This window comes from Vicugna pacos, chromosome 6, assembly GCF_048564905.1.
Source record: "Vicugna pacos chromosome 6, VicPac4, whole genome shotgun sequence".
NCBI classification, from domain to species: domain Eukaryota; kingdom Metazoa; phylum Chordata; class Mammalia; order Artiodactyla; family Camelidae; genus Vicugna; species Vicugna pacos.
This window is the reverse complement of record NC_132992.1, coordinates 67,971,226-67,987,036: the sequence shown is the minus strand read 5'-3', so window position 1 is coordinate 67,987,036 and position 15,811 is coordinate 67,971,226. Positions and strand designations below refer to the sequence as shown.

The 15,811-nt window shown below is 35.3% G+C and overlaps 1 protein-coding gene across 1 annotated transcript; it reads left to right on the top strand.

Moving 5' to 3' along the window:
- Positions 1 to 2,647: 2,647 nt before the first annotated feature.
- Positions 2,648 to 14,312, top strand: COX16 (cytochrome c oxidase assembly factor COX16). Its single transcript, XM_006206921.4, has 4 exons — positions 2,648 to 2,889; positions 4,440 to 4,511; positions 11,622 to 11,684; positions 13,943 to 14,312. The coding sequence occupies exons 1-4, from the start codon at positions 2,821 to 2,823 to the stop codon at positions 14,057 to 14,059; spliced, it is 321 nt and encodes a 106-aa protein (XP_006206983.1). The 5' UTR covers positions 2,648 to 2,820; the 3' UTR covers positions 14,060 to 14,312.
- Positions 14,313 to 15,811: the final 1,499 nt, after the last annotated feature.

Below are 15,811 nucleotides of genomic sequence, written 5' to 3'. Positions count from 1 at the left end.
AGGGAGATGCCTTGTTTCCTGGATGTAAATTTTTATAAACTGCCACATGAAGTGTGGGTCAACATTTTGACTGTTCATTAATACAAGAAACACACAGATGAGATTTGAGTCACATTTCTGGGAAAGGAACAGAAGCCATAGTGATGAGCTATTTTGTGGGGTTTTGTGAGAATTGTAAAAATGCTTTAAAAAATCACTTACTTTGATTTAGCAGATAGAGAAACTGAGGTATACAGTAGTGATACTGAGGTGATAATAGAGTTTACTGCCTATATCATATTATTTGATAGGTGCTTAAATTCTTCGCTGACCCAAATTTGGTCCCATGAAAATCTTCCAGCAAACTTGTAATTCTTACTATTTAGTTGCTCCTTCAGCATTAGTTCAAGGTTTTTCACAAGTGCTTATTTGAATGCTTAAATAAATGAGAGACTGAAGAACTAATTTCACTTAAGTTGAATATATGCTTGATCTGAAAAGATTAACATTATTACCTATAGCATTACCTAGAATATATGTACATGATCTGCTATTGTTAATGATTAGCTTAGTGCCAGGCTTTATTGGAGCTGGTTCCAATAAAGTGATGTTTAATGTAGTGCAAAGGTAGGAAAAGGTCTGGACTTCTAGAACACTGTTGTTGGCATCTAAGATATGAGGGAAAGTTGGAGAAGTAATACACTTAACTCACCTGGATGCTGTATGAGTTCTGAAGTATCAAAAGGAAGTGAATAAGGTGAGAGGCAATGCCAAATACAAATTGTGCATACTTCACAATACATTCTCTAGTAAATCCTATAGCCCTATATAGGATTTTATCTTTGCCCAGAAATGAATTAAACAACCAAACATAAAACAAAAAAATGTTAAGTCAAATAACTCAAAATAAAATCCAAAGGAATTGGAACATTGAAGGAGACTCTATTCATAGATCACAGGAACCCTCTTTACAAGGCCATCTCTGCAATCCTAAATTCTCCTGCATTCTGCAATTACTCCAGACTCTTTCCCAAAAATCTATGTAATTTTCTCCCAGCACTACCAACTCTGTAGTGGAATTTAACCTCTCAGGCTAAGTCTTCCCACTTTTCTTACTGCTCCAGTCCCCAGGTTTGTAATTTGTCTCTTCCTTGGAGAGACTGAGGTGAGAGAAGACTGGAGAAATAGGGATAAGGGAAGGAATTAGCATTCTTACTTTAATAAATCTTATCCTGATCATTCTAAAATCTCCCCTGGCTCAGTTTAGGTGATGCTTTGGTCGGGGGAGGGGTTGATTCATTTCCTCAGCTCAGAACTAAAAACAAAAGCCCTAAGTGCAAACTCTGAAGTATTCTTTCCACTCTCCTGTTTTTGTCTTGCTGTTTGGAACAACAGTGATTTTATACAGTAAAACTGATAATACAGTGTGATCGAGCTCTGTGATAAATTTTATTCAAAGACTAGTGGGGAGGTCTAAGGAGGAAGCAGTTTACATTGCCTGTGGAGTAAGAGAGGCTTCTAAAACCTGGTGTTCCTAAAGCTGCAGTCTGAAGATGTGGAAGTTCATGTAATACTCAGGGAGTAATATCTCCTTCAGGATGAAGCATGGAGTGAATGAAGAACAGTAGCAGAAAAGGCAGGCCATAGTCGTATTACGAAAGGCCTTAAATTGTTTGCTTAAAAAAAAAATACCCTCTAGTGACTACTGTAGGCAAAAAGCAGAATCTCATCATTATTTATGGCTTTTAGATAACTTTCAGTGTGGGAGGTAGACTTGAGATTCACAATTAAGGTTGTTTGTTTGTTTTGTTTTGCTGTTTTAGACCTATAGAGATGGGTGTTATCAGATGAGCCTAAAGACTCAAGAGTTTCTGCTCTAGAGATCACTTAGGAGCTACTTTAATAGGTGGAAAGATGATAAGGGATTGAGCCAGGAACGTTTCAGTGGCAATAGAGAGGTAGATACAGATGGAAAGATTTCAGGGATAGCACGGGAAATGTGACTATGTCACCTGCACTCTATACTATTATGTCATCTCAAACAGTGCTTGATAGGTAAGGCTTTCTCTGACTCACCCTGGCAAATAGAATGGGGTGGGAGTGGGCGGCTGTTTTCCGAGCTACTGATGGTTCATTCGTATGCCCGTTGGATTGCCAGCCTCTTTAAGGCAGAGATCATATCTTTTCATCTCTGTGTTCCTCCAGCCTTCTAATGAGCTGCAAAAAAGTGCTCGATGGTTGTTAAGTGGAAAACAGACATTCATAAATGACTGACGATTACAGGCTGTTTGGCAGGAAAAGCCTTAATTTTATAAGTTCATTGATCCCAAGACATAACCGATTACCACTCAACCTAAACTTCTGTAGCACTTAAAAAATATTTGTTTGTTTTTTGTTTTAATTAAGCTGGTAAACTACCCATCCCACAAATAACCATAGAGGCTAGAGTGCTGGCTTCACAATTACTTTTTAAAAATCTGATTTTATTGAGCTGATTTTGTGTGCCAGGAAGTGCTCTAAGAAGACCCAGAAAATGGGACGTACTGGTTTCCATATCTTTTGACGGTAACTGTAAACACGCCCTAAGTCCCAGTTGCAAACCAGCTTGCCGGAACTAAGACGCTGACATTCGAATTTCCGGGGGGGAATCTAGAGTATGTAACCACGGATCGATTGCTTTTGCCTGGCGGAGGCCTATCTGCAAGGATTCTGCTCCGTGAAGGCAACGAAAGGAGGTGAGTCCGGGATGTCCTCTTCGGAAGGGACGCTGAGCCGCTGAGATTCGGGAGTCCACGCTGGGCCTGTTTGGCTGGGCGTCGGAGCGGGTCGGAGAATTCAGTCATGTTCCCCAACGCGGCGATGCGCTCTTTGCGCAGGAACAAGACCCTTCGCTACGGAGTCCCTATGTTGGTGAGCGCTGTGAGGAATATGTGGAAGCCGAATACTAGAAGAGGTTATAGTCAGAAATTTTCAGATTTAAAAAATATTTTGCAAGTAGAGGTGACAGAACTCAGAATGGATTAGATGTGAGATATGAATGAGAGGAGCTAAAGATGACTCCAAAGAAGCTGGCTTGAGTAGCTGTATGAAAGTATTTGACATTTACTGGGATGTGAAAAATTGATTAACAACAGGTTGAGGCAGAAAGAGTGTTGGGGTAAAAAATCAAGAATTTTTTTTCACGTTTATTTGTATATACCTGTTAACTTTTCAAATGGAGATGTCAAATAGGAAGGGCTGTCTTCAGTTCACTGCAGTGTTTCCCACTGCAAATGTACATTTGATTGTTATGTTATAGAGTCTGTTTAAATCCGTGGAACTGGATGACATCACCTAGGGACTCAGTGTTGGTTATGAATAGGTAAAAGAGGTGTGAAGACTGAGCCTTTTGAGATACTCCAATATGTTGAGATGGGGAAAGTGAGGAAGAATGAATAAAAGGAGACTAAGGAGGAGTTAGGAAAATCAGGGGTGTGTCCTTTGACTGAAACTAAGAGACAGAAGTTACTTTACTATACATAGAATTATTACATATTGACATTACAAGTATTAGTTGCTTATGTATAACAGATATTTTTCCTGGTTTGTTGCCTTTTGATTTTATGTCATTTTTATTTCATTTATTTTCAGGAAAGACATTTTAAATTTTTATGTAGTCAAATTTATTAGGTTTTGAAATTCATAGCCTTAAGATTTTGTTGGTATTCCAACTCTAAAATTATAAAATTTTATATTTTACAGTATATCTCTTTGTATTTCTTTAATTGGTAATATTAATAAATTGATATGAAAAGGAAGGTAGAGATCAGACTTAATTTTCTCCCTCAAATTGCTAGCCTTTTACATCTTTAGGATGAGAGATTTAAGCCCATTGGATTATTCCAGGAGATGCTAAAGCAGCAATGACAATTTGAGGGCTCTTTTTAGGTTTACCACGTACTGAGAAGTGTGGCATATTTCATGAGATTCTTCTATCATGTGCTAAGAAAATGGAGAAAAATGCTCTCTAATTGGCTTATTTTGCAAAATTGTGAAATTGAAAGAATTATGATCTTGAAGAAGCTAGGCCAGGATTTACTCCTGAATTTACCTAGTGTAATCATGGGCAAGTCATTTAGTTGATTGTGCTTTTATTTCCTTATCTATTAAATGGATTTTTTTCCTTAGTTCATAGGTCTTTTGTAAGAATCAACTAATATAATGCTTGTAATGGTGATATTTAACTCATAAGGTCAAATACAGTTATGGGGATCCTGTTTTTGGTATTTACTAATGTGCTAAAACGTTTCCCAGTGACAGTATATACTACATTTACTCTGAAAAGATGAATGATAACTCACTAGGAAAAATAAAAGGTATAGGATTTTGTATAATCTCTCACTGTTGGCATTTAGATAAGTAGTATATAGGTAGACTGAATTTTGTCCTTCTATTTTAATTGTTTCCCTGTCTTGTTTCAGTTGCTGATTGTTGGAGGATCTTTCGGTCTTCGTGAGTTTTCACAAATCCGTTATGATGCTGTGAAGATTAAAGTAAGAACTGTCATTGGAGTTTGACATGGGTCTGTGTCCTTGTATGTTCTGATTTAGGAGACATGTACTCAGTATACTAAGTTTCATCTTGCTTTTCAAGGCTGATATATGATCTTTGGGCTCTTTTTAAAAAAATTACTTTCCATTTATAGTAATTACAAAATATTGGCTGTATTCCCTGTGTTGTACAATACATCCTAGTGCCTGTCTTACATCCAATAGTTTGTACCTCTTACTCCTTGACTGCTATACTGCCCACCCCCTGACTGGTAACCACTAGTTTGTTCTCTATTATCTGTGAGTCTGCTGCTTTTTGTTATATTCACGATTTGTTGTTATTTCTTGGATTCCAGATATAAGTGATATCATATAGTATTTATCTTCGTCCATCGTACTTCAGTTAGCTTAATGCCCTCCAAGTGCATCCATGTTGCTGCAAATGGCAAAATTTCCCTCCTTCTTATGGCTGAGCAGTGTTCCATTGTATTTATATACTACATCTTCTTTATCCATTTGTCTGTTGATGGACACTTAGGTTGCTTCTATATCCTTGCAATTGTAAATAATGCTGCTGTGAAGATTGGGATGCATGTATCTTTTTGAATTGGTGTTTTTGTTTTTTGGGGTTTTTTGGATATATACCTGGGAGTGGAATTGGTGGGTCATATGGTAGTTCTATTTTTAGTTTTTTGAGAAATATCCATGCCGTTTTCCACAGTGGCTGCACCAATTTACATTCCTACCAACAGTGTACAGTGGTTCCCTTTTCTGTGTATCCTCATCAACATTTCTTATTTGTATTCTTTTTGGTGATAGCCATTCTGACAGGTGTGAGGTAATATCATGTATACTCAGTACACTAAGCAGTCTGTTTTATCTTGCTTTACCAGGCTGACATATGATCTTTGGGTTCTTTCTTCTTTAAAATAGCATTAATGATCTCATGGAAGTGAATCATGAAATATAAAGAATTTAGTAATCTTTCTTTATTCACTAATAGAAACTTTGCAGTCGTGTTAGCTTTTTCCCACAAAATATGCTCTGATATAGTTGTTTTTGGGATCTAGATGGGACTAAAGAACACAGGACAGTCTCACTCCATTTTATTATTCCAATTGTAAATTACCTATTTTGTAGTAATACCAATAATTTTATAAATTATATCAATATATATCTTTAGAAGCTAATACTAAAAGAAAAGAAAATTGTTTCTCATTATAAATAGTGCTACCTATTTTTTTACAGGGAACCTTTTTCTAGGTATGCCTTTGTGGTAGGACTATGGATATATTATTGTCTTTATATATATTCTTTATAGATATATTGTCTTTATTTTACAGGTGAGGAATCTGAGGTTCAGAGAGCTCAAGTAACTTGCCTAAGGTCACATGGCTATTTGGGGGTAGAACTAGGATTCCCACTTTTATGATTACATAATTACTGTCAAATTCAGGCCTCTGATTCAGAGGAACTCTGGTAAACTCATTCAGAAGTATGTAGTTTTTGTTTGTGGCCCACATCTGATATCTGAAAGTATTTTCTTCCCAAGTACAGTTGACCCTTGAACAACAGGGGTTTGAACTGTGCTGGTTCACTGATACATGGATTTTTTTCAATAAATACTACAGTACTACACAGTCTGCAGTTGTTTCAGTCAAAAAACGTGGAACCTGCAGATATGACAGGCTAACTGTATATTTATTGAAGAAAATCCCTGTATAAGTGGACCCTCAAAGTTCAAAATCATGTTGTTAAGGGTGAGCTGTATTTCATTAGCAGACCTCAGCAATATCGATGGAAAGTAAAGAGTACAAAAGGCCTATTCAGTTTTTTCAGTTAATTTTATAGTTTCAGAGAGATATCAACTCTAGTCTTGAAGACAGTGAGTATTAGAATAGATACTAAATTTAAAAGGAATATGTAGTTTCTGTGAGGGAATAGAGCAATTATCACCTGAATTTTTAAGTTCCTGTTAGCATCCCAATTATTTTATTACGGAATTTTTTTCCCTTTTGCTTTAAGATGAAAGTTGTAATAATCTGACCTTTAGAAATGGAATATCATGTATATATTTGAAAAATAATTGAACATTTGTCATGTGTTGATCATATGTTAAGATACTACAGATAAAGATTCAAGAAACCGGTTCTTATGTGTATGAAATTCATCTATATTTTACCACTAATTCAGAGTCAGCAAGCTTTTTCTGTAAAAAGCCAGGTAGTAACTATTTTAGGCTTTGTGTTAGAGTAGATTTGATTCATGGGCCATAGGTGCTGACCCCATGATTTTTTCACTGCTATTATATGATATTCCACTAATTATACCATAACTTATTTATGCATTTTATTATTAGACATTTGGGTTGATTGGCAGTTTTGGCTAGTGAAAATAATGCTGCTGTGAACATTCTTGTATATTTTTCTTGTTGCACTTGTATAGCTATGGCCCATGAACCAAATCTACTCTAACATCCATTTTTGTAAATAAAGTTTTATTTGAACACAGCCATGCTCATTTTTTATTCATCTATGGCTGCTTTTATGATACAACTGCAGATTTGAATGGTGGTGAAAGAGTCTGTAACTCACAAAGCCTACAACAGTTATAGGTTATGTTCATCATACTTTATCTTTATTTGATAATTTCTAAACTGTTTTTCAGAGTGATTGAATCAATTGTAGGGGAGAAAAAAAAATTTTCCCTTTACCTCTCTACGATCTTGGCCAAGATCCTCCTGTAATAAAATACAGATTAACAAGAGAAAAGCAAACAGAAGTTTAATAACATGGGAGATACTCAGGAAAACTGAGTAAAACTCTCCCCTCCCATCACCTTAAAAACTATCATAAGTTAAAGACAAAAGAAGGACAGGGAGGGCAGTTATAAGAGGTTACTGTGAATAGCACAGTAAACAGGGTAAGGTTGTTCTATGGATTTAAAGGGATCCCTTCTCCACTGGTAAGAGTTTCTTGTGGTTTAGAATCATCCTTCTTAGTACAGAAAGGGAGACACTTACAAATGGAGATTTCCTTTATAAATTTATGTGTCCCTCACAAAAGGGTAATTTCTACTGGTTTTCAGAGCTTCTATGTCTGCTATTTCTTAAAAACAATCATCTCAAGATAATCCTTAAGCCAAAGAGGCATATTTTGGTGTGTCATATTCTGCTCCCCTTTACAGTCTACACTCCTGCTTTAAAACAAAGGATGTTGCCCTCCATCCAGTTCTGTAGGTGCTAAGTTGTTAGCTGCTGCAATCACTGACTTACAGTACACACTGAAAGGAATTCAGGCTGAAGAACTCTGCCTTGGGAAAACAGACAAAACAGGCCCTTAGTTAGATAAATTTCAAGTTTTCATGAGCCCAGATTCTTGCATCTTCCCATACTTAGAAAAGCATTAAAATCATTAACCAAGATGTCTGTTCCTCCTGAGTAGCAGTAACCTACCAAGATGTATGCTTTATTGCACATACTCCTTAGCCAAAATCATTTACTAGCCTCTCTCCCTACCTCTTCAGAGCAGTTCCTTCAGATAGTTCCTGAGCTATCTGGGAGGCTATCTCCTGGGCTGTAGTCCTCAGTAAGACACTGAATAAACTCAATTTACAACTCTTACATTGTGTGTTTTTCTTTCTGTCGACACTGCCAACAGTTTATTGTTCCCAAGGCACCAAATACTTGCCAGTACTGCGGCGCCAAATACTTGCCAGTACTGCGGTGCCAAATACTTGCCAGTACTGCCAGTACTTGGCTGTTGTAGGGTTGGGGTTTTCCTTTTCTTTCTTTCTTCCTCTTTCTTTTCTTTTTTCTTTTTTTCTTTTCTTTTCTTTTCTCTTTTCTTTTCTTTCTTTTCTTTTTTTCTTTCTTTCTTTTCTTTCTCTCTCTTTCTTTCTCTCTTTCTTTTCATTTTTTAAAGCTGTTTTGGTTGATGTGTTAGAATTGTTCCCTAATTATGTAGTGAACTTGAATTTTTCATAATGAAACTGAGTCCCCCTAAAACCAAGTTCCCTTACCAAGTTTATGATTAATCCATCTAGCTAAAATTTTATTCCCTTTCTTGTCCCCTCTGACCTAAATCTTGAGCTAACTGAACACTGATCAACCAGAGTCAGATAACTAAAATTGCTGTTGTTGATAACATTGTTAATGTACTAAAATTGCTGTTATAGACATCTTCATTAATGTACAAACTGAGGTTGTTTATCCAGGGGAAGAAGAGCTAACAGACCACAAGCCATGGACCACCTGGCCAGAGAATCATAAACCAGAAATATCCTGACTTCCCAAACTGAGATTAAGAAATAGCACAAGATAATGATTAATTTCAGCCTCTTTCTTCTTCCCCTTTTAAAAAAGACCCAACTCAGAGACCAAGCTGAAGTGGATCTGAGGCTTGTCTCCCACTTCCTTTCTTGGTATTCTACAATTAACGCTGTACTTTCCTTCAGCATAACTGGGTGTCAGTAGATTGGCTTTGCTGCGTGTCAGGTGAGCAGACTGAGTTGGTTAAGTAACAGTGACTAATGAGGTCAGTCACTTTCATATGTCTATTGGCCATTATTTCCTTTTTTGTATATCCTCTAATTTGAGGTTTCAGGTCTTGGTTGCCCATTTTTTCCTACTGAGTTGTTGGTGTTTTTTTCTTATTGTTTTGTAAGAACAATTTGCTTTCTTTGTACATGTTGGATTATAAACCTTTTAGTCTTCGCTTTTTTTGTGTGTGGGGGGGGCAATGGGGTAGGTAATTAGGTTTATTTATTTATTTTTTTTCCTGGAGGTACTGGGAATTAAAACTAGGACCTCATGCATACTAAGCATATATTCTACCACTAAGCTATACCCTCCCCTCTAGTCTTCACTCTTAATGATATCTTTCAATGAACAAATTTTCTCAAGTTTAATGTAGTTTATTTTATTCCTTTTTTACTTTATGGTTACTTTTTCTTTTTGTCCTTTTAAGAAAATTGTTTTCTACTCCAAAATATAATTTTTAAAATATTATTGCTAAAAATTTTTGTTCTTGCCCTTTATATTTGGGGATACATTCCATCTGGAATTGATTTTTGCACATAATGTGAGGAATTGTGATGTGATTTATAATGAGAAATGTGTATTTGGTCTTTTTATTTTTGACACAGAGCTCCTAAAACCTGGGAATTTCCTAAATAATAAGAGCAATCAGGGTGCCTTTTGTTATGCTAATCAGGTGACTTGGAATGCCCTTGGGTAACCTAAAGAGGGGGCTTGTTGCCAGGGGAGTCAATCCTTTGACTAGAGGGTTGGAACTTTTAGTCCCACTTCCTGACCTCTTTGGTGGGGAGTGGGGCTAAGGTCGAATCAGTTACTGATGGTCATGATTTAATCAGTCATGCCTTTGTAACAAGGCCTCTATAAAATCCAAAAAGATAGGATTTGTACAGCTTCCTGGTTGGTGAACCACGTGTAGGTGCTAGGAGAATGGCACACTCAGAGAGGGCATAGAAGCTCTGCACCCTTTCTCCATGCTTTGCCCTATTTATCTCTTCTATCTGGCTATATCTGGCTTATATCCTTTTATCCAGTGAAAAACAATGTTTCTCTGAATTCTGTGAGCCACTATAGCAAACTGATCAAAACCAAGGAGGGGTTATTGGAACTGCCAATCTATAGTCAGTGAGTCAGAAGAAATGTTTTTCCTTAACATATAAGCATAGAGAATTTTCTAGTTACTATTTTTATTGTTTTTTTAAATTGACTGTGGTATAATCAAAGAAATATTTTCAATGAGTTTATTCTTTTGATTTTGTTGAGACTTGCTTTATGACCTAACATATCAGTTTGTACAAATGATATGTGCTTGAAAAGAATTCACATCCTGCAGTTATTGGGTACATACTAAAAATTTATACATCCATTTGGTCAAGTTTGTAATTTCTGTTTTTTCAAGTTTTCTGTATTATTGACTTTTAAAATCTGTCCATTCTCTTACTGAGAGAATTGTGTTAACATCTCTCATTATGACTCTTTGTCTATTTCACCATGATATTAGGTGTGTATAATTTCAGAATTATTATGTCTTCTTGAATTGGATTTTTGTTGTAATGAAGCTTTGCTTGGTGATAATGCTTTTTCTCCTTAAAGCCTATTTTGTTGGATATTAATAAGGCTTCACTAGCTTTCTTTTTAATCTCAACCTTTCTGTAAACTCAAGTTTTATTATATTTTATATATTATATTATTTTTATATATTACTCATTAATTTCTGATTACTTATTGCCCTTCCTCCATTCTCTGTATTTTGTAGCACTGAAACCCCTAATAGACATATTTTGGATCTAGCTTTCATAATATGCTTTTTTTTCCCCATTTATCTCATCTGTTTGTGCATGATTCTAGTGGAATTCTTAAGTTTTGTTTCTAATGTACTGATTTGGTCTTAAGCTGTTTCTAGTCACTATTTAACTCTTCCACTTAACTTAATTTGGGTTTTGTTGTTGTTGGTAGTTGTTTGTGAATTTTGGCAGCCACATTTTTCTTTCCTAAAGACTGTGCCACACACAGATATCAGCGTGAGCTCCTGTTTACCACTATGGGGTCCTGTCTAATTTTTTCATGGATGCTTCCTTGTTTCTGGTACGGAAAGTGTTCTTTTTTGTTTTCAAGAGCAGCATTATATTTATTAGTGTTTTGATAATGATTCTGTGTGATAACATAATTTAGGGTGGGGTCAATCGCATAGACTCTGGAGGCAGAGGGCCAAGGTTCTAAGCCAAGTTCTGCCTCTTTGGCTAGTTTTTCAAACTCCCTGTGTTCCATTATCTTTACTTTGTTCACAATAATAATGATACTTATCTCACAGGCTTTTTTTTTTTTGAGGATTGAAAGAGGTAATAAACATCAGAATGCCTGGCACGTAACAAGTGCTCAGTTAATATGAGCTGCTGTTAGTGGTAGTAGTGGTGGTGGTGCTGTATTAGTTATCATTGTGCAATTGGATGGATCTTGGAGATCTTCCCATGTTTTTGTAACGTGCCACGCCATCCTAGCCATGCCTTATATAACTTTTTTAATTGAAAATTGAATCTAACATACTTAAATTACTTATGGCTGCTCTTTCTTTTCTGTAGATTGATCCTGAATTAGAAAAAAAGCTGAAAATGAATAAAATGTCATTGGAATCAGAGTATGAGGTACAGTATGTTAATGTAGCAATCTTCCTAGTCATGACTGGTTCTATCTGACTTAAGGTAAACTTAAATTATTACCAATACAGAAAAAAGTTATTTACCTTAAATATATGCTGTTGGAATAACTATGTGGCCATTTGAAAAGAAAATAAAGGTGGATCTATATTTCATATACTGTGAGTAAATTCTAGGTGGATCAAGAATTTTTAAAAAAAATTTTAAAAGCTGAAAGTACTAGGAGTAAAAAAAGGAGATTCTTTTTTTGGTCTTGAGTAGGAAAAGCCAGAAGCTTTAAAAGTAAAGAATGAGTCATACATGAAAATTCAAATGTTCAACCTAAAAAAAACAGTGTATATAAAGTCACTAGTTAAATGAGAAATTCTAAAAATATTATTCACCTTATCATGATGAATTAATTTATTTAAATATGAAGAGCAAATCCATATGGAAAAGTTCAATAACTCAGTAGGTCAGTAGGAACATGGGCAAAGCATGTAGTGAGTTCAGAGGCAAGGAAGTAAATATGTTTAAACGTGTGAAGAGATGCTTGACTTATAATAGGAATGTCAGTTAAAATTATAATGAGGTATCATTTTCCACATATCTGGTTAACAAAATCAAAGAGTTTAATAACACATTTTGTTATAGGACATGGTGAGGGATGATGTGCTCCATCTCGGATTGTATTTTCCTACTTCTTTTTATGTTTGGTCATTTTTGATTGAAAGGTGAACATTGTGAATAATATACATAGAAGAGACTTGTGAAAAGTGTTGATTCTCATTTTAGCAGGCAGTTCAATTATTGGCTGATCATTTTGAGCTTGATTTTATGCTTTGTAAGGGAACATCTGTGGAAAAGCTGTGATGTTTCCTAAACCTCTCTAACTTTATGGAACTTATTCTCCACACTGTTTCCTCAGAGGATCTTGTCAAGAGATTGGACCATTTTTGCATGAAGTTGTTCTGCCAGCCTTGCAACCCATCTAAGAATTGTTCTTAAATTCGCTTGAGCATACATGTCTTACGTTATCTGAGTGGAAGCCATTATTCTTTCTTAAAACCTTTTTTATAACTTTGGATCACTTCATAACTATACTTGAAAATAATTTACTCTGTTCTTGCACATTAGATTAGTAGAATTTTGTTCACCCATGTATATTTAATAGACACCTGGTAAAACTATAAGTGAAATTTAGAGAATGGTTTCATTCACTACTTCCCCATTATTTTGTCAAAACCTGTAACTTGCTCCTTCTCAGTATATAAGCAGTATATAAGAAGGTTTTTCTGGGAGTAGACTTTCCTTTTAGTTCTAATAGAAACCCCAGCATTTGAGAACTGAAGAAACCGTGTAGACCATTTGGTTTAGCCCTTTGCTTATTACTTATGAGAGAATTAGTGCCCAGTTGGCTCAAATCACATGCCCAGTGTTACATAGCTGTTAGTAAAGGAGTAACACTTAGTATGTAACTGCCAAGGTAAATTTGTATCATTTCCCCTGTCTTTGGATATAAGCTATCCTGTGTTCTCTGAGTCTCTTTTTCTGTCTTGTTCACTTAATTACTCCGGAATAACCAATGCAGATGTATGAAATTTACTGTCAGAGTGATGTCAGAAGGTAAAGAAACATTTTTCTGCCCTTTTTTCCTATTTTCATTCCTGTGGTTGAGAGATACTTCACACTAACTGAAGACACAATGATCCAAACTATAGTTGAAACTAGTTTTTACTGCCTAAAAGGGCTTTACTTGTGACAGCTATGAGGGAATATCTTTTTATTCTTAAACACAGGCTCATTTCTGAGGTGCAGAACAAATTATCTTGATCTCTTGTCCTTCCAGCAGACTCTAATAGAGTCTCCACCTTTGTTCTTTTCTTTTCGTTTGCTACCATCACCCATATTAACCCATGCTAGTCATTATTACGCTGGATCAGCCTTAGGAGTTGGACTTTTGTTTTACCAGCTTTTCCCCTTTCTTTGTGCTCTCAAACCTAAAGCATATAGACTCTTTCTATTGTAGTAGTTTTATTCTGATGGGGGAAAAGGTAGGTATTAACATCAATAGCAAGCAAGAAAAATTCCAAGTCCTTAGAAATACATTTCTTTAATTATTATGCTCGACATGCAGTTGATTTATTTACTAAAATTATAATTGAGGGCCTATTGAATTCTTTCTATTCATTTATTCAGCTATGTCTTAATCAGACCCACATGGCTACTGTACTAATACATATGCTTTAATTTTCATGGCTGTATAGAAAATAAAGGATTCCACTTTTGATGACTGGAAGAATATTCGAGGACCCAGGCCTTGGGAAGATCCTGACCTCCTCCAAGGACGAAATCCAGAAATCCTTAAGACTAAGACAACTTGACAATGCTGATTCTTTTTTTTTTTTTTAAATAAAAATGTTATCAACTGGAATTTCCTCTACATACTCCTACCCAGTTGGGGGAAAAAAATTCCAGACCTGCAGAAGCCTGGATGTGAATAATTTGGTGAAAAATACTCTTGGTAAAGAGTTAAGTATGGGTTTTTATTCTTACCAACTCTTCCATTTTCAAGTGAAAGTAATAATGTTGACCATATATATTTTCTACTGCTCAGTAAAAATATGAATACTTAAAGAGTGTCATTTATTCTACTTCCAACTACTAACACATATTTCTTTTCTACCAGCCAGTAGGGTAACATTTTGATATTTCAATCTGATTCCTAATGAGAATAGTAGGTCTGGATCCAAATTTTCACAGTAACATCAAGCAGGATTTTATGTCAAACCTATGTGAAAAATAATATTGATCAGTCTGATAAGAGCTTCGGTTTTATTTATAATGTCTCACGTGGCATTCTAAGCAGTCTTCAAAGCATCACCTGATAATTGTATTGATACCATTAAAATGTATTAAGAAAATTGTTCCTAGTTAAAGCAAAAATTGTATAGTGGTATTTATACAAGGCTGGTTCAGCATTCAAAAATCGGTTAATGTACTCCATCACATCAATAGGCTAAAGAAGAAAAATCATATGATCATATGAATAGATGCAGAGAAAGCATTTGACAAAATCCAAAACACATTCATGATGAAAACTCTCAGCAAACTAAGAATGGAGGGGAACTTCCTCAACCTGATAAAGGACATCTACAAAAAATCTACAGCTGGCATTGTACTTAATGGTGAGAAACTGGATACTTTTTCAGTAAGATCAGGATCAGTACATGTCCCCTCTCACAACTCCTATTTAACTTCATATGGAAAGTCCTGGTTAATGCAATAAGACAAAAAAATGAAATAAAAGGTTTACAGATTGGAAAGGAAGAAATAAATGACTGTTAACAGGTGACATGGAGAAAATCTTGGCGAATCAACAACAACACAAAAAACTTACGGAACAAATAAATACAGCAAAATTGCACAATCCGAGGTTAATATACAGAAGTCAGTCACTTTCCTATATGCCAGCAATGAACAACTGTAATTTGAAATTAAAAGCACAATTTCATTTATTAGCATAAAATACCTTTGGTATCAAGCTAATGAAATATGTACAAAATCTAAATGAGGAAAACTTCAAACCTTTTGATGAAAGAGATCAAGGAAGATCTTAATAAATGGAATGATATGCCATGTTCATGGATAGGAGGACTCAATATTAAGAGGACAGTTCTCGATTTGATATATAGATTCAGTGTAATCCCCATCAAAGTTCTAGCAAGTTATTTTGTGAATATCAACAAACATTCTTAAGTTATATGGAAAAAATCAAATGTGACGACAATGATGGATCAAATAGAAAACATCAATAAAGTAGAAATTACAAAACAGAAACCAGTGGAAATTATGGAGTTGAAAAGCACAATGACCAAAATGAAAAATTCACTAAAGAGGCACAACAGTAGTTTTGAGTACAGAAGAAAGAATTGAGTAACATGGAAGATGAATAGATTATGAAATCTGAAACAGAGAAAGAAAAAAGGTAATCTAGATAAGAAAATATAACAATTATACAACATAATATACAACTAACAACACAGTTCAATAATGCAGGCTGTATGCTCTCACCACTGCTATTCAACATTGAACTGGAGGTTTTAGCCAGGACAATTAGGAGGGGGAAAAATAAA